Source organism: Stenella coeruleoalba, assembly GCF_951394435.1.
Source record: "Stenella coeruleoalba genome assembly, chromosome: 13".
Lineage (NCBI taxonomy): Eukaryota > Metazoa > Chordata > Mammalia > Artiodactyla > Delphinidae > Stenella > Stenella coeruleoalba.
In genome coordinates, this window is record NC_137159.1 from 61101177 (window position 1) to 61120266 (window position 19090).

Consider the following 19090-nt stretch of genomic DNA (forward strand, 5'->3'; position numbering starts at 1 on the left):
CAATGAACATTCTCTTTCTCAAGATTGCTTTGGCTATTTGGGGTCTTTGGTGTTTCCATACAAATTTAAAAAATTTTTGTTCTAGTTCTGTGGAAAATGCCATTGGTAATTTGATAGGGATTGCATTGAATCTGTAGATTGTCTTGGTGGTCTAGTCATTTTGACAATATTGATTCTTCCAATCCAAGAACATGGTATATTTTCCCATCTATTCGTGTCATTTTCGATTTCTTTCATCAGTGTCTTATAGTTTTCAGAGTACAGGCCTTTTGCCTCCTTAGGTAGGTTTATTCCTAGGTATTCTTTTTGATGCCATGGTAAATGGGATTATTTCCTTAATTTCTCTTTCTGATCTTTCCTGATTAGTGTATAGGAAAGCAAGAGATTTCTGTGTATTAATTTTGTATCCTGCAATTTTACCAAATTCATTGACGAGCTCTAGTAGTTTTCTGGTAGCATCTTTAGGATTTTCTATGTATAGTATCATGTTATCTGCAAACAGTGACAGTTTTACTTCTTCCTTTCCAACTTGGATACCTTTCATTTCTTTTTCTTCTCTGATTGCTGTGGCTAAAACTTCCAAAACTATGTTGAATAAAACTGGTAAGAGTGAACATCCTTGTCTTGTTCCTGATCTTAGAGGGAATGCCTTTAGCTTTTCACCATTGAGAATGATATTAGCTGTGGGTTTGTCATATATGGCCTTTATTATGTTGAGGTAAGTTCCCTCTCTGCCCACTTTCTGGAGAATTTTTATCATAAATGGGTGCTGAATTTTGTCAAAACTTTTTATGCATCTATTGAGATGATCATATGGTTTTATTCTTCAGTATGTTAATGCGGTGTATCACACCGATTTATTTACAGATATTGAAGAATCCTTGCATCCCTGGGATAAATCCCACTTGATCATGGTGGATGATCCTTTTAATGTGTTGTTGGATTTGGTTTGCTAGTATTTTGTTGAGTATTTTTGCATCTGTGTTCATCAGAGATATTCAGCCACCGTCTTTATTTAGAGATAGGAAAGCAGGGAGAGTAAGAAAACCTTCACCTTGACCTGCAGCCTACCCCCAAGAACGATGCTCCCATCACGTGGCCTGGCATCTGTCTTCCCATGTTCGATGTCCTTCTCTTTCGTATTACAGGACATGACCATGCCTCAAATTTCTTTTCTTTGGTTGCTTAATTCCTACTAGTTCTCCCTGAAGTAAAACCTGTTCCCTGACAATTTCCAATTTGGTTTTGTGACATCACAGAACGACTCCAACTATTTCAAAAGGTGGTACATTATTAAAAGCAAATTATTCCTTTTATTTTGGGCTAGGGAACGAAGGTGTGTAGCTAAATTAAACTCATTTAAAAGAGTCCCCAAAGGCTGGTAATTGTTTCTTTAATTTCTTGGATTTTGAAGGTTTTAGATCCTGATGTGATAGTAACTGACATATCTACCTCTTTGCCTCCATTGAAGCCGGGGCTCCAGTATGTCAATTCCTTGTCCCAGAGCCTAACATGGCTCCCTTGGGTATCTGTAATTTACAGTACAGGGGAGCTAAAAATGTCCTTAGATTTGTTCCCATCAACACCCTTCCTTCCCTACAGGAATGAGCGTTGCCATTTCCTGCCCTCCCACCCTCATGGTGAGTCAACAACTTTCAACACTCAACTTCCCAACAACTTGGAAAGAAAGTGATAATAATACTTGACATGTAAAGCCCTTAATTGCTTTTGAATCATCCCCACTAATGGATCTCACTGAGTTCTCCTAGCAAACCTACTGGCTGTGGAGCAGAGGGAATGCTGTTATTCCCACTTCACAGAGACAGGCTTAGACAGGTCGAGGGACTCACTCCAGATTTTGTAACTTCTAAATTGCAAGGTAGGGATTTGAACCCAGGTCTAAATGACCTGGAATCCTGGGTTTGCCCCACTTGGTCACAGTTGCCTCAAAAGCCATGGGCATCTCCCAACACCAAGTCCTCATCCCTCCATCATGTCTTTTCAACCCTGCCTGCCCTTCTTCGGGCAGCTCTCAGTCGGGGCCCCTCACTTCTCCCAGCTGCAGCCAGGCCGGCCTCTTCTCTCCTGACGGCCCACTTGATTGCCACTCCTGTGGCTCTGTTCATGCTGCTCTTTGCTCTGGAGAACCAGTGCCTTCTCTCCAACACCTCCTTCTCCATGACTTTGCTATGCCCCTTCCTAACAGTGCCTTCGAATCTTGTCTTTCCATGGAGGCTCTGATTTTATTTGGTCTTGTGCTACTTCCTAAAAATTCCTTGAGTTAACTTTGTCTCCCAACTAGATTAGAAATTTTCTTATGGGAAGACAGTGTTTTTGCTTCTGCATTAGAAGGCCTGTCGGTGTGCGGACACCACTCATGCTGGCTTGGGAAAGCCAGTTGTTAGGCTGCTGGATTGTGCAGGTTCATTTCACTATGGTACTTTGAAATCAGCCACGGTGGAAGTATTTATACCGCAGATGTTGGTAAATCAGTACCCCCCAGCCCTCCATTTAGGAGGGCTGGTTGGTGAACCTTTACCACCACACCACTGGCATAGGCTGTAAATTCAGATTAGTTTTTAAAAAATTACCCCGATTATCCCATGGTCCCTAACTGACAAGTGGGGGAAACAGAAATAGCTCTTATCTTTTTATTCCCCCCCTGGAGAAATTATTCTGCCCCTGGATTTATATTCCATTGTATTGAGGAAATGTTCGTGCACTCATTCTTGTTTAAAAGTCAGAAGCGCTGTAGCTGCCACTGAGAGTGGAAAGAGGGGCTGAGCTTCCCTTTTCTCAGGCTGTTTAAAGGGAATGGGGTGGGCCCGGGGGTTCTCAGGCTGGACAGGGAGGCTGAGATCCCTTGTGACAGTTATATAAGACCCAAAACCCAGATTTTGGGAAAGGCACGGAAACAGAACTCTTGTCTTCTCGTGAGATTTTCCTGTTGCAGAAGAGAGTGATGTCCTATCTTGTGAGTGGACTTCACTGGAGGCCGTGCGCGTTCCCTGACATTGTCCTAGAGGAGGGCAGATCCTGGGGCAGTCAGTGGTCTGTCAACTCCTGGAGGCGACAGAAATCCCAGGGGAGGAGTGCACCGGACGCTTGTTCACCACAGGAGATACCAGAGGAGGGAGAGAGCCTGAAAGGCTGTGGTTGCACTTATGACGCAGATGGGGGCTCAGAGCCATGGTAGTTTGGAGAATTTATATAAATGCGACCTCATGTGCACCCTCATTGAGGTAGAGGCACGTCAAATATATTCTCTCAAAGAACAAAACCAGTTCTACTCCTTTGCATTCCTCAGACACCCTGCATGATGCTGACCATGGCTTTGAGGTTCACCTCCTCCCTGACCCTGGCCCCAGGGCACTGGGATAATCTGAGGGTCAGCTTCGTGGCTCGGAGAAAAGGGACTGCCCACAGCGAGGCCAGGTTTTGAATGGCTGCCATTCTCAAGGTGGGCGTCTGGTCAGAAATCCATGCTCTGCATGGAGATGGCCTCTTCCTTGTCCCAGCTCAGAGAACTCTGCCCTCTCTCCAGGCCTTGGTCCCACTTTAAACACAGAAATTAGTTCAGGATAAGACTGAGCCAAACTATGATGCCTCAAATATGTTCATTAGCCCTTTGGTTTGAAAGAATCAAGGGGATCACTCATAATGAGGGATCTGATTGTCATAGTTCGTATGAAATTTAAATCCTTTAAGCTAAATCTGAATTTCTAAACCAAAGTGTGCTCTCTCCAGTTTCCCAGTTCCGACTGCAGGGGACTCTGGCAGGACAGTGATGGGAGGTCCTTCATACATTTTCCACTCTATTCTCTGTCTTAAATCCTGCCTTCTGGGATTCCCTGGTGGCGCAGTGGTTAGGAGTCCGCCTGCCGATGCCGGAGACACGGGTTCGTGCCCTGGTCCGGGAAGATCCCACATGCCGCGGAGCGGCTGGGCCCGTGAGCCATGGCCGCTGAGCCTGCGCGTCCAGAGCCTGTGCTCCGCAGCGGGAGAGGCCACAACAGTGAAAGGCCCGCGTACCGCAAAAAAAAAAAAACAAAAAAACCCCAAACCTGCCTTCTAAAAACAGACTCCTTCTGTTTGTAAAAAACGGAACTGGTATTATCCAAAATTCCTGTCTGTTTTCCCTTAAGACCTCTATACATCCTCCTCATGGATAGTGATTCCTTCTTTCCAAACAGTTTCCTACAGCATCAGTCGCTGGTCCAGGAAGGTACAAGGCATTCCGTTGCTCCAGCAGCAAATGTTGCTGCTTGAAACAGTCAAACTCTTCTCCTCTGTCCCTCTACCCTCATCTATATTCTTGCCAGGTAGTTCCTATGCTCCAACCCAAATGCTGGGATTGCTGAGTCCTGGTCCTTGTCAGTGCCCTTCTTATTTTCTCTCTAGAGGTGTGTCCGTTCATCCTAAAATCCTTTCCCAACTCTGACCACCCCAAAGTGCTACAACCCCATCACGTCTTCACGTCCTCTCGGTTCTTATGTAAATGTATCACCTGGGCTCAGGGCTGGAAGTCAGGGGACACAAGTTCTAGTCCTGGATGTGCAACTTAATTAACTTCCCTATGCCTCCCTTCCTCTTCTAACAACTGGGGATGCTAACAGCAGCCTCATAGGGCTGAGATGATGCTAGAAGGAGAGGATCTCAGTGTAAGGGGTTACTGTCATTATGATGACATCTTGGTGAGCTCACATTAACTTGTGTGGCTCTGTACCTCAGGGGACCAAGGAAAGGCAAGAGAGAGCCAGCAAATGCCAGACGAAGCAAGTGCCAACTATCTCGGACCACAGTTGGAAAAATACAGGCAGCCTTAAGACGGGCTCGGCCTCTGTAACATATGTCAGTGTCTACACGGACACAGACCGGAGTGTGCTAATGGTGTTGGCATGCACATGTGTGTGTCAGGGTGTGTGTGAGCACGCACGCGTGTTCTAGCACATGTGGGAGGCATGCATATGTGTACAAGTGATTGTGTGGAGGCATGCACATGTTCACGTGTAGGTCCGCGTATCGACTTGGTGCACAACATTGATTTCAAAGTGAAAACAAAATATTTTTATTCCACAGTTTGGAGTTAAGGAACAGCATTTGGTGTTTTGTTCTTTAATGTTCCTCTGTATATCCTCAGTAGAGCTTTTGTATTCCCACTCCCATTGAAAAACCAGGTAGCTGTTCATCTCTTTGGCTGATGGGGAAAAGAGTATGACTGACAAAGTCTATTAGTAAGTCTTAAATCTTATTTTAGGCATAGATTTTTTTTTTTTTTTTACTTCTTCCCCAAATTTCAGAGAGGCTACTGACTAGACACCTTGAAAAGGAATGAATTTTATGTCTCCCCTCTCTCTGGCGGAGATACAACTGAACAATCAAGTGACTGGCGTGCAAGTAAAGAAAAGGAAAAAGATACCGGAAGCCTGAATAATTGAGAAACTTCATCAGTATCCAGCAGCCAACCACTGACTTTGAGCCACATCTCAAAGTAGTGCTGGCTGGTGAATAGAAGTGGGGGGCTGGACTTGGGTTCCAATCCCCACTCGGATACTTTTTAACGGTGTGGCTTTAGAAAGGCTATTCAACCTCTCTTCACCTTTAAGAGGTCGACGATACCGCACAGGGGAATGGTGAGGGCCGAATTAGATAACACAGGTGGAGTGCTTCACACATACCCATTATGAGAGCTATTAAGTAAACATGCATTTCCCTGGGTTTTGGCTCCAAGCCTAAACAAGAGGTGTGAGGATTCTGTGAAGGTCGCTATTGCCTTTCCTCATTTAGGCAGTGACATGGTCCAAAGCATGTCATGCTTCCTGCCCTCCTTCCTGGATCCCCCATCAACAGCTGACCAGGCAGGACCCCCTGTCACCCTCCTTCTCACTTTTCCTGTTCCTCTTTGTCTCCAGATCACCAATTGAAGCTGCCACATTTCTTCTCTAAACTTCTGGGCCTTCCTTAGTCATGTCCCTATTATCTCCTTGCTCAGCACACACAGGTAAAAATAAAAAGCCTTTACATCATCAAGAACTTTGGTTTCCTCATTATGAACACAAAAGAGTAGGATTCTCCCTCCCACCCCCACCCATTAAGGTGTAAAGAGAAGTCAGTCCTCCTTTCCAGAGAGATCTGAAAGGAGATCCAGGACCATGCACAGATTCTGGGGCATCCCATGGGATAGGGCTGCCAGATAAAATACAGGATGCTCCATTAAGTTTGTTTGCTCTTGCTTGCTAATCAGGCAACCCTGCACCGGGGGATCCCTGCCACACCCTGGTTGCTCGTGCCTAAGAAGCTCAGCGCTACCCACCTGTGAACCGCAGCGCCACACACGCTGGAGTAGGATGCATAGACGTCAGTGCCATAAACGTGGTACCTGGGGTCTTGGCATCCTGCTGGACATTTCACAATGAACTCGGGATTGATTATCTTTCCAGCTCTCACATCACAGTTGATCTGAGGCACAGCTGGGAATGCAAAATGAGGTCAAGATTACACCTTGTGGTATCAGCTTATATATGGGGTGACTGTTAGGTCATAACTGTTCATTTACTTAATCTCTAAAAGCCAGAGCCTGGGCTGACCCTGGATCCCCTCCATATAATGAAAGCAAAGAGGTAATTAGAACATGCCTCAGACCAAAAGAGCAATCACCATCCACTGCACTTAACCTGCTGAGAACGAGAACAAGAGGCTCATTCCTGTGCTTATTCGAACCATTAATTAATTGAAGAAGAGAACGCTGGGAAAAGACCTGCCTCCAATGGTCAGAAATGTCAGCCTTAGTCCACGATTAGAGAATACTGGTTTTTCAGATGCTCTGGAGCTAGCCCAGGAAAAGAGGAAACTCAGAAAACCTCGCAGGAAGAAGAAAGGTATCGGAAAGGGCGAGAGAGAGAGCATGGGCCTTGCGTCGGGACCAGCCAGGACAAGGTGGGCTGCTGCAGCAGAGGCCCCGGGCTGGAGCCTGCGGGGAGCATGGGGATGGGCAGGCCTGGGCCGGGTGAAGGAGGCGTGAGTGCTTGTGTTCTGTGCGGGAGGTGGGACTCCATGGAAGGTTTTTGGACAGGCGAGATAGATAATGAAGTGATCTTTTGTCTCGGTCCTAGAGGCTGGGTCCTAGCTCCAGGGTCAAGATGGGAGTGATCTTTGCTCATCTGCCTCCACACTCAGTGGAAAGCTGGGGACTGCCCTGCTAGGCATCCAGGGGAAGCTCATTCATTCTGTCCTCCCTCCTCTCTGGCTTGGTGACGCCATTGACAGGCTAGCAGTATTCACTAGGCAAGGCTGCTGGAGCCCAAAGCTTGCTTAGGGATGAGACAGCGTAGATGCTCTCGTGGCAGTGCCTAAAAGGGGGTGTGGCTGCATCTTCCCTGAAAAAAATTTCCCTCAAAAACTCCTGAATGAAAAGGTCTCCTAGAGGATATTGATGCCTGGGAGCTAGGAATAGATTCTCTAGAAGGGACTCTGAAACATAATCACTATTCAAAGAGTAAGCAGGCTCTGGAGGGATCTGGAAACCACCAGATGGGAGGGCTGCCTGGCACAGATGGGGCGTTTGGCCATAAGAAGGCAAGCATTTGGAGGCAAATATAGCTGTTTCACAAGTAGGACGGTCGTGTGCTATGGCATCAGAGGACTGAGCTAGAGCTAAGGGGGAGATTTTCTACGGAGGCATTTTTTGCCAAAAAGAACTTTCTAGTAAATGAAGTTGCCCTTGAAGGAAGAGGCTGGAAGTATGCAAGCAGGGACTGAACAGTTGAAGAAGGGATGTCTCCACTGGGTGGGAGGTAGAAAGCAAGCCCCGCCCAGTGGTAAGAGTCTGTGATTACAAACATGGATTCAGGATCTCTGCCAGGCCACCCATCCTCTAACTGGGTTACTGAGATGTTCTCAGAGTTGTTAATAGCTTCCAGCTGTATCCAAAATGCACTTTTTTTTTTTTTAACCCTTATGTATCTGAATGGAGCAGAGTTGCATTTCATTCAGACTGGAGAGAGAACTAAAGTTAGAACTCCTGCTCTTTTCCTAAACACCCCTCCCAGCCAGTCTTGGCCACGCAGGGCTGGGCCAGCATGGAAGTCCTTCTCCTGGGAGCCTGGGGGCTGAGTGTGATCACAGGCTAAAACAATTTGTGGTCCACATTAAGGAGGGAAGCGCTGCGCTTAAAATGGTTTTGTGGTTTCGTTCTTCCCACCACAGGCTGCTTCCTCTCCAAAGTTATTTTCTTTTTATCTTTCATTCTTTTAAACCCTGATACTCAAGGCTGCATTGACTATTTTGAGTCTTGGATTATTGTTCTAAAATGCCAGTTGTGGGACTGAAGATGCCTGTGTAGTCTCTCCTTAAATTAGTTAGTTGTTGGATCACTGGGTGTAACTAAATGCTTTCAGCTCTCCTCCCTTCCACAGATCACTGCCCCACTCCCGAATGCATCTCCTCCCTTAGATGTAAAGAAAATGGAAGCATTCCTTCTCAGCTCTTAGTTACATGAAATAGGAAGTGACGAGCTCTGTGACCTGGGATTCAATTTGGATGTGACTTTGTCACCCTGAGGGTTTGGATCTCCTGGTAGGCCAACCCAACTCTCCTGGAGTTGTAAACTGGGCTCTATCTAGAAGCTTATTGCATGAGTGTCATACAGTGGTCGAACTTATTGCAAGACAGGTGCAGATGTGGTAGAATTTTCCGTGAAATAGTTGGTTTAAAAAAATAAGAGGAAAAGTGTCACATGGGAATATTTTGCTTCCGGCTAATCAATTCCCACCCCCCCCCCACACACACCCCGCCCCTTCCTGTGGGGGGAATTTGTTTTTTGTTTTACTTTTTGCTTTGTCTTGTTTTTACAAAGGCCTGGGCAAGCCCTTAAATAAGATCTGCTGCTTTATCTGCACCCAGCTGGATTAGAAAACTTGGTGAATTAGCTCATCCCACGGGGTGGGGGGCTGTAAAATGATATCAAGCACATAATGCTCATGCACTTTGGAAGAACAGGGTACAATGACAAAGTTGGCCAAAGGTCAAATATTTGTTCAATTTGTACAGAAAATTCAGCCGGAGAGAGTGAGCTAATTACAATTTCAGAGTAATTGCCAAAATCATTGGCAAGTGTAACGTCTTAATCCAGCTGGCAAGAAGCAGTCATCTGCATCTTTTCTGGCTGCTCTTCTCTGAGTATATGGAAACCACGATTTATTCTTTTACAGTATTTTCTCAGTTATTTGTGAAGTAGTCTGTTTTCTTATAACCTTCCAGGAATCTTCCATCCATCCGCTTAAAGCCGAAATGATAATGATTTATCTTTGTATTTCCTCTGAATACATTTGAACTATTCCACCTTACGGCTTAGGTCTTCCTTTTCTCTCTTTCTTTTCTGTCGTATAGGTTCATTTTCTTTTTTTTAACATCTTTATTGGCGTATAATTGTTTTACAATGGTGTGTTAGTTTCTGCTTTATAACAAATGAATCAGCTATACATATACATACATCCCCATATCTCCTCCCTCTTGCATCTCCCTCCCACCCTCCCTATCCCACCCCTCTAGGTGGTCACAAAGCACCGAGCTGATCTCCCTGTGCTATGCGGCTGCTTCCTACTGCCCATCTATTTTACATTTGGTAGTGTATATATGTACATGCCACTCTCTCACTTCGCCCCAGCTTCCCCTTCCCCCTCCCCCTCCCCATGTCCACAAGTCCACTCTCTACATGTGTCTTTATTCCTGTCCTGCCCTTAGTTTCCACAGAACCATTTTTTTTTAGATGCTATATATATGTGTTAGCATACAGTATTTGTTTTTCTGACTTACTCTGTATGACAGACTCTAGGTCCATCCACCTCACTACAAATAACTCAATTTCATTTCTTTTTATGGCTGAGTAATATTCCCTTGTATATATATGCCACATCTTCTCCATCCATTCATCTGTCAGTGGACACTTAGGTTGCTTCCATGTCCTGGCTATTGTAAATAGAGCTGCAGTGAACATTGTGGTACATGACTCTTTTTGAACTATGGTTTTCTCAGGGTATATGCCCAGTAGTGGGATTGCTGGGTAGTATGGTAGTTCTATTTTCAGTTTTTTAAGGAACCTCCATACTGTTCTCCATTCTGGCTGTATCAATTTACATTCCCACCAACAGTGCAAGAGGGTTTCCTTTTCTCCACACCCTCTCCAGCATTTATTGTTTGTAGACTTTTTGATGATGGCCATTCTGACTGGTATGAGGTGATACCTCATTGTAGTTTTGATTTGCATTTCTCTAACGATTAGTGATGTTGAGCATCCTTTCATGTGTTTGTTGGAAATCTGTATATCTTCTTTGGATAAACGTCTGTTTAGGTCTTCTGCCCATTTTTGGATTGGGTTGTTTGTTTTTTTGATATTGAGCTGCATGAGCTGCTTGTATATTTTGGAGATTAATCCTTTGTCAGTTGATTCGTTTGAAAATATTTTCTCCCATTCTGAGGGTTGTCTTTTCGTCTTGTTTATGGTTTCCTTTGCTGTGCAAAAGCTTTTAAGTTTCATTAGGTCCATTTGTTTATTTTTGTTTTTATTTCCATTTCTCTAGGAGGTGGGTCAAAAAGGATCTTGCTGTGATTTATGTCATAGCATGTTCTGCCTATGTTTTCCTCTAAGAGTTTTACAGTGTCTGGCCTTACATTTAGGTCTTTAATCCACTTTGAGTTTATTTTTATGTATGGTGGTAGGGAGTGTTCTAATTTCATTCATTTACATGTAGCTGTCCAATTTGCTCAGCACCACTTATTGAAGAGGCTTTCTTTTCTCCATTGTATATTCTTGCCTCCTTTACCAAAGGTAAGTTGACTATATGTGCGTAGGTTTATCTCTGGGCTTTCTATCCTGTTCCATTGATCCATATTTCTGTTTTTGTGCCAGTATCATACTGTCTTGATTACTGTAGCTTTGTAGTAGTGTCTGAAGTCTGGGAGCCTGATTCCTCCAGCTCCGTTTTTCTTTCTCGAGATTGCTTTGGCTATTTGGGGTCTTTGGTGTTTCCATACAAGTTGTGAAATTTTTTGTTCTAGTTCTATGAAAAATGCCATTGGTAGTTTGATAGAGATTACACTGAATCTGTAGATTGCTTTGGGTAGTAGAGTCATTTCCACAATGTTGATTCTTCCAATCCAAGAACATGGTATATCTCTCCGTCTGTTTGTATCATCTTTAGTTTCTTTCATCAGTGTCTTATAGTTTTCTGCATACAGGTCTTTTGTCTCCTTAGGCAGGTTTTTTCCTAGGTATTTTATTCTTTTTGTTGCAGTGGTAAATGGGAGTGTTTCCTTAATTTCTCTTTCAGATTTTTCATCATTAGTGTATAGGAATGCAAGAGATTTCTGTGCATTAATTTTGTATCCTGCTACTTTACCAAATTCATTGATTAGCTCTAGTAGTTTTCTGGGTAGCATCTTTAGGATTCTCTATGTATAGTATCATGTCATCTGCAAACAGTGACAGCTTTACTTCTTCTTTTCTGATTTGGATTCCTTTTATCTCTTTTTCTTCTCTGATTGCTGTGGCTAAAACTTCCAAAACTATGTTGAGTAATAGTGGTGAGAGTGGGCAACCTTGTCTTGTTCCTGATCTTGGAGGAAATGGTTTCAGTTATTCACCATTGAGAATGATGTTGGCTGTGGGTTTGTCATATATGGCCTTTATTATATTGAGGTAGGTTCCCTGTCTGCCTACATTCTGGAGGGTTTTTATCATAAATGGGTGTTGAATTTTGTCAAAAGCTTTTTCTGCATCTATTGAGATGATCATATGGTTTTTCTCCTTCTGTTTGTTAATATGGTTTATCACATTGATTGATTTGTGTATATTGAAGAATCCTTGCATTCCTGAGATAAACCCCACTTGATCATGGTGTATGATCCCTTTAATGTGCTATTGGATTCTGTTTGCTAGTATTTTGTTGAGGATTTTTGCATCTATGTTCATCAGTGATATGGGCCTGTAGTTTTCTTCTTTGTGACATCTTTCTTTGGCTTTGGTATCAGGATGATGGTGGCCTCTTAGATTGAGTTTTGGAGTGTTCCTCCCTCTGCTATATTTTGGAAGAGTTCGAGAAGGATAGGTATTAGCTCCTCTCTAAATGTTTGATAGTATTTGCCTGTGAAGCCATCTGGTCCTGGGCTTTTGTTTGTTGGAAGATTTTTAATCACAGTCTCAATTTCAGTGCTTGTGATTGGTCTGTTTACATTTTCTATTTCTTCCTGGTTCAGTCTTGGAAGGTTGTGCTTTTCTAAGAATTTGTCCATTTTATTGGCATAAATTGCTTGTAGTAATCTCTCATGATCTTTTGTATTTCTGCAGTGTCAGTTGTTACTTCTCCTTTTTCATTTCTAATTCTCTTGATTTGAGTCTTCTTCCTTTTTTTCTTGATGAGTCTGGCTAATGGTTTATCAATTTTATCTTCTCAAAGAACCAGCTTTTAGTTTTATTGATCTTTGCTACTGTTTCCTTCTTTTCATTTATTTCTGATCTGATCTTTATGATTTCTTTCCTTCTGCTAACTTCGGGGTTTTTTTGTTCTTCTTTCTCTAATTGCTTTAGGTGTAAGGTTAGGTTGTTTATTTGAGATGTTTCTTGTTTCTTGAGGTAGGATTGTATTGCTATAAAATTCCCTCTTAGAACTGCTTTTGCTGCATCTCATAGGTTTTGGGTCATTGTGTTTTCATTGTCATTTGTTTCTAGGTATTTTTAAATTGCCTCTTTGATTTCTTCAGTGATCTCTTGGTTATTTAGTAGTGTATTGTTTAGACTCCATCTGTTTGTATTTCCTACAGATTTTTTCCTGTAATTGATATCTAGTCTCATAGCATTGTGGTTGGAAAAGATACTTGATATGATTTCAATGTTCTTAAATTTACCAAGGCTTGATTTGTGACCCAAGATATGATCTATCCTGGGGAATGTTCCATGAGCACTTGAGAAGAAAGTGTATTCTGTAGTTTTTGGATGGAATGTCTTATAAATATCCATTAAGTCCATCTTGTTTAATGTATCACTTAAAACTTGTGTTTCCTTATTTATTTTTGTTTTGGATGATCTGTCCATTGGTGAAAGTGGGGTATTAAAGTCACCTACTATTGTTGTGTTACTGTCGATTTCCCCTTTTATGGCTGTTAGCATTTGCCTTTTGTATTGAGGTGAGCCTATGTTGGGTGCATAAAGATTTACAATTGTTATATCTTCTTCTTGGATTGATCCCTTGATCATTATATAGTGTCCTTCTTTGTCTCTTGTAATAGTCTTTAAAGTCTGTTTTGTCTGATACGAGAGTTGCTACTACGGCTTCCTTTTGATTTCCATTTGCATGGAATATCTTTTTCCATCCCCTCACTTTCAGTCTGTATGTGTCCCTAGGTCTGATGTGGGTCTCTTGTAGACAGCATATATATGGGTCTTGTTTTTGTATCTATTCAGCCAGTCTATGTCTTTTGGTTGGAGCCTTTAATCCATTTTCATTTAAGGTAGTTATCAATATGTAGGTTCCTATTACCATTTTCTCAATTGTTTTGTGTTTTTTTATTGTAGGTCTTTTCCTTCTCTTGTGTTTCCTGCCTAGAGAAGTTCCTTCAGCATTTGATGTAAAGCTGGTTTGGTGGTGCTGAATTCTCTTAGCTTTTGCTTATTTGTAAAGGTTTTAATTTCTCTGTCAAATCTGAATGAGATCCTTGTTATGTAGCGTATTCTTGCTTGTAGGTTTTTCCCTTTCATCACTTTAAATATGTCCTGCCACTTCCTTCTGGCTTGCAGAGTTTCTGCTGAAAGATCAGCTGTTAACCATGTGGGGATTTCCTTGTATGTTATTTGTTGCTTTTCCCTTGCTGCTTTTAATATTTTTTCTTTGTATTTAATTTTTGATAGCTTGATTAATATGTGTCTTGGCGTGTTTCTCCTTGGATTTATCCTGTATGGGACTCTCTGCGCTTCCTGGACTTGATTGACTATTTCCTTTCTCATATTAGGGAAGTTTTCAACTATAATCTCTTCAAATATTTTCTCAGTCCCTTCCTTTTTCTCTTCTTCTTCTGGGACCCCTGTAATTCGCATGTTGGTGCATTTAATATTGTCCAAGAGGTCTCGGAGACTGTCCTCCATTCTTTTCATTCGTTTTTCTTTATTCTGCTCTGCACTAGTTATTTCCACTATTTTATCTTCCAGGTCACTTATCCGTTCTGCCTCAGTTATTCTGCTATTGATCCCTTCTAGAGAATTTTTAATTTCATTGATTGTGTTGTTCATCATTGTTTGTTTGCTCTTTGGTTCTTCTAGGTCCTTGTTATACGTTTCTTGTCTTTTCTCCATTCTATTTCCACAATTTTGGATCATCTTTACTGTCATTACTCTGAATTCTTTTTCAGGAAGACTGCATATTTCCTCTTCAAGTGTTTGGTCTGGTGGGTTTTTACCTTGCTCCTTCACCTGCTGTGTGTTTCTCTGTCTTCTCATTTTGCTTAACTTACTTTGTTTGGGGTCTCCTTTTCACAGGCGGCAGGTTCGTAGTTCCCGTTGTTTTTGGTGTCTGCCCCCAGTGGGTAAGGTTGGTTCAGTGAGTTGTGTAGGCTTCCTGGTGGAGAGGACTGGTGCCTGTTTTCTGGTGCATGAGGCTGGATCTTGTCTTTCTGTTAGGCAGAGCTCCATCTGGTCGTGTGTTTTGGGGTTTCTGTGAACTTATTATGATTTTAGGCAGCCTCTCTTCTACTGGGTGGTGTTGTGTTCCTCTCTTGTTGTTTGGCTTAGGGTGTCCAGCACTGTAGCTTGCTGGTTGTTGAGTGGAGCTGGGTCTTAGCATTGAGATGGAGATCTCTGGGAGAGCTTTCGCTGTTTGATATTATGTGAAGCCAGGTGGTCTCTGGTGGACCAATGTCCTGAACTCTGCTCTCCCACCTCAGAGGCACTGGCCTGACACCCAGCCAGAGCACCAAGACCCTGTCAGCCACATAGCTCAGAAGAAAAGGGAGAAAGAACAAAAGAACGAAAGAAAGAAAGAAACGAAGAATGAGAGAAAGAAAGAAAGAAAGTAGGAAGGAATGAAGGAAAGAACGAATAGGAGAAAGAATGAAAGAAAGAAGGAAAGTAAGAAAGAAGGACAGAAAGAAAGAATGAGAGAAAGAAAGAAAGAAAGGATAAAATAAAGTTATTAAAATAAAAAATTATTAAAAATTTAAAAATAACAAAAAACAGACAGAACCCTAGGACAAATGGTAAAAGCAAAGCTATACAGAAAAAATCACACAAAGAAGCATACACATACACACTCACAAAAAGAGAAAAAGGAAAAAAAATGTATATATAAAAGAAAAAGGAGAGAGCAACCAAATCAATAAACAAATCTACCAATGATAATAAACTCTAAGTACTCAACTAAGATAAACATAAAACCAGAAACAAATTAGATGTAGAAAACAAACCCCAAGTCTACAGTTGCTCCCAAAATCCACCGCCTTAATTTTGGGATCATCCGTTTTCTATCAGGTATTCCACAGATGCAGGGTACATCGAGTTGACTGTGAGATTTAATCCGCTGCTCCTGAGGCTACTGGGAGAGATTTCCCTTTCTCTTCTTTGTTCGCACAGCTCCCGGGGTTCAGCTTTGGATTTGGCCCTGCCTCTGTGTGTAGGTCGCCTGAGGGCATCTGTTCTTCTCTGAGACAGGATGGAGTTAAAGGAGCGGCTTATTAGGGAGCTCTGGCTCACTCAGGTCAGGGGGAGGGAGGGGTATGGAATGTGGGGTGAGCCTGTGGTGGCAGAGGCCAGCATGATGTTGCAACAGCCTGAGGAGCGCCGTGTGTTCTTCTGGGGAGGTTGTCCCTGGATCATGGGACCCTGGCAGTGGCGGGCTGCACAGGCTCCCGGGAGGGGAGGTGTGGATAGTGACCTGTGCTCGCATACAGGCTTCTTGGTGGCTGCAGCAGCAGCCTTAGCATTTCATGCCCGTCTCTGGGGTCTGCGCTGATAGCCGCGGCTCGTGCCCGTCTCTGGAGCTCGTTTAGGCGGTGCTCCGGATCCCCTCTTCTCATGCAACCTGAAAGAATGGTCTCTTGCCTCTTAGGCAGTTCCAGACTTCTTCCCGGACTCCCTCCCAGCTAGTTGTGGCGCACTAGCCCCCTTCAGGCTGTGTTCACGCCGCCAACCCCAGTCCTCTCCCTGGGGTCTGACCTCCGAAGCTGGAGCCTCAGCTCCTAGCTCCCGCGCGCCCCGGAGGGGGAGCAGACAAGCCTCTCGGGCTGGTGAGTGCTGGTTGGCACCGATCCTCTGTGTGGGAATCTCTCCACTTTGTCCTCTGAACCCCTGTTGCTGTGCTCTCCTCCGTGGCTCCAAAGCTTTCCCCCCGCCCACCCCCTATCTCTGCCAGTGAAGGGGTTTCCTAGTGTGTGGAAACTTTTCCTCCTTCACAGCTCCCTCCCAGAGGTGCAGGTCCCGTCCCTATTCTTTTGTCTCTGTTTTTTTTTTCTTTTGCCCTACCCAGGTACGTGGGGAGTTTCTTGCCTTTTGGGAAGTCTGAGGTCTTCTGCCAGCATTCAGTAGGTGTTCTGTAGGAGTTGTTCCACATGTAGATGTATTTCTGATGTATTTGTGGGGAGGAGGGTGATCTCCACGTCTTACTCCTCTACCATCTTGAAGGTCTCTAGATTCACTTTCATCTCTCTTTGGGTTTCATCTCAAAAGTGCAGAAATAAGACTTCCTTCAGAGGACAGGTCAAAACTAAGGCAGCTCAAGAAGTGTCCATCTCAGGTCTGAAGGGAGCAGGAAGACACTGATGTGGCAAATAAGACTCAGGGGATGGGGAATGGTGCATCCCCACTATTAACCTTGGGGGAGAACTTAGAAGTCATAAGAAGGTTTACTCCTAGGAACATTTGGAGAAAGCAAGAAGAGAGCCTCTTCCATTCCTTCCTGAGTGGAGTTTTGTTGGTGGAAATGAGAGAACCCTGGGCTAAAGTCACAGAGATCCTGGGGGAGCCCAGAACTGCTTGAGTGGAAACTACACAGAGACCTATTCCTCAGCCATCTGCTCTGCTTCCCCCTCATATGATTCCTCAAGGTTACCTTGCCTTCTCATGGCCGTTATGATTTTCTTGACAGAGCTCACATTAGAGCACCTCAGAATCTGCCAAGGATTCCTTCCCAGAGGCCCTTGGCACCAGACACAGGGAAAAGAGAACTATTTGAAACCTGGATGGTTAGAATGAAAGGATAACCTTTAGATGCTGCCCACTGAGGTCATGTGTCTGCTGTACTGATCTCAGAGTGTTCCTGGGCAAAACTGGTATTGTTTGAGCCACTATCTTCATGCAACATTGGAATCTTAGAGGCACAACTGCAAATGTTTCTGCTCTAAGTTGGTTCTTCTGCCTGACCTAATAACACAGTGATTATTGGGTGATGTCATATACAATAAGCCAATGATGTAGAGGCCAAGTCAAACTATATAATCTGCTTCTTATTGTCCATTCATGTTTTCAGTGAATGTGGCTTTCAAGGCAAGCCACATTGCTTCGGGAAAACAAATTTCTTCATCAATCAGAGGCGGCCATTGTAAGCTTGCCTCTTGGCTGTTAATGAGGAAGAAGTATTATAATATAAAAGCACTTATGCATAAACAGTTTTGATATGAAACTTAATTTTGTTCTACTGTGATATTCAACTAGAGTAAAATTCTATTTTTAAGAAGATTATGCAAAAATATTAATTTAATGAAATAAAATGATCATCACATAAAATTTGAAGATGAATGCTTCCTTCTCCTGACACCAGTGACCAGATCATGTTAATTCTTCCTTGGTAGCAAATTCTTTTGCAAAGCATTCTTTTCCATTTTTCTTTTTTAAAAAATATTTATTTTTTTTATTTGGCTGCATTGGGTCTTAGTTGCGGCGTGTGGGCTCTTCATTGCAGCGCGTGGGCTTAGTTGCCCCATGGTATGTGGGATCTTAGTTCCTCGAGCAGTGATTAAACCCATGTCCCCTTCATTGGAAGGCAGATTCTTAACCACTGGACCACCAGGGAAGTCCCTCTTTTCCATTTTTCTTAAAAAGTCTTTGACTATGTTGAATCTTTTTTAAAAATTTATTTTATTAAATTATAGTTAATTTACAGTGTTGTGTTAATTTCTGCTGTATAGCAAAGTGCTTCAGTTATACATATATTCTTTTTCATATTCTTTTCAATTATGGTCTATCACAAGATATTGAATATAGTTCCCTATGCTGTACAGTAGGACCTTGTTGTTTATCCATTGTATACATAATAGTTTGCATCTGCTAACCCCAAACTCCCAGTCCTTCCCTCCCCCACCCGCCCTCCCCCTTGGCAACCAAAAATCTGTTCTCTATATCTGTGAGTCTGTTTCTGTTTCATTGATAAGTTCATTTGTGTCATAGTTTAGATTCCACATATAAGTGATATCATATGGTATCTTTCTCTTTCTGATTTACTTCACTTAGTATGATAATCTCTAGGTCCCATGCTGCTGCAAATGGCATTATTTCACTCTTTTTTTAATGGCTGAATAGTATTCCATTATATATATATCTATATATATCTATATATATATACACACAGACACACACACACACACACATACCACATCTTCTTTATCCATTCATCTGTCAATGGATATTTAGATTGTTTCCATGTCTTGGCTATTGTAAAGAGTGCTGCTATGAACACAGGGGTGCATTTATCTTTTTGAATTGTAGTTTTGTCCAGCTATATGCCCAGGAGTGTGATTGCTAGATGTAGCATACACAGGAGCCATCTAACCTGGTTTTTTGTGTGTTGGCAATTGGTGTTGGGTCCAGGAAGGCTTTCCTTTGCATAATTTTATTTTACCTTATACAAGATCGGGTGCTCACTGAAGTCAGAGGCTTTGCAGGATGGACAGGCAACAATTTGTTGGAGTTAATCATCACAGCTCTCACCTGTGTAACACTATCTCATCTGACCCCACTTTAGGCTAAGGCCATTGCTTCTGGAGCCCTTCTGGGGCTTCCTTACATGTAGAAAAGCTATTGAGGAGATTTTACAACGTAAAAGCTTTTCTCTCTCTA

General features: G+C 42.9%; 1 protein-coding gene across 5 annotated transcripts in view; it reads right to left on the reverse strand.

Annotated features, from left to right (window-relative positions):
* The window catches only part of VIT (vitrin), a 126122-nt gene that overhangs the window by 59428 nt on the left and 47604 nt on the right, over positions 1-19090 (reverse strand). For all 5 annotated transcript variants that reach the window (XM_079940404.1, XM_079940403.1, XM_079940407.1 and 2 more), the window contains one exon: positions 6314-6470. In XM_079940404.1, the coding sequence (XP_079796530.1) occupies positions 6314-6470 (157 nt within the window). The remainder of the gene's footprint in view (positions 1-6313; positions 6471-19090) is intronic.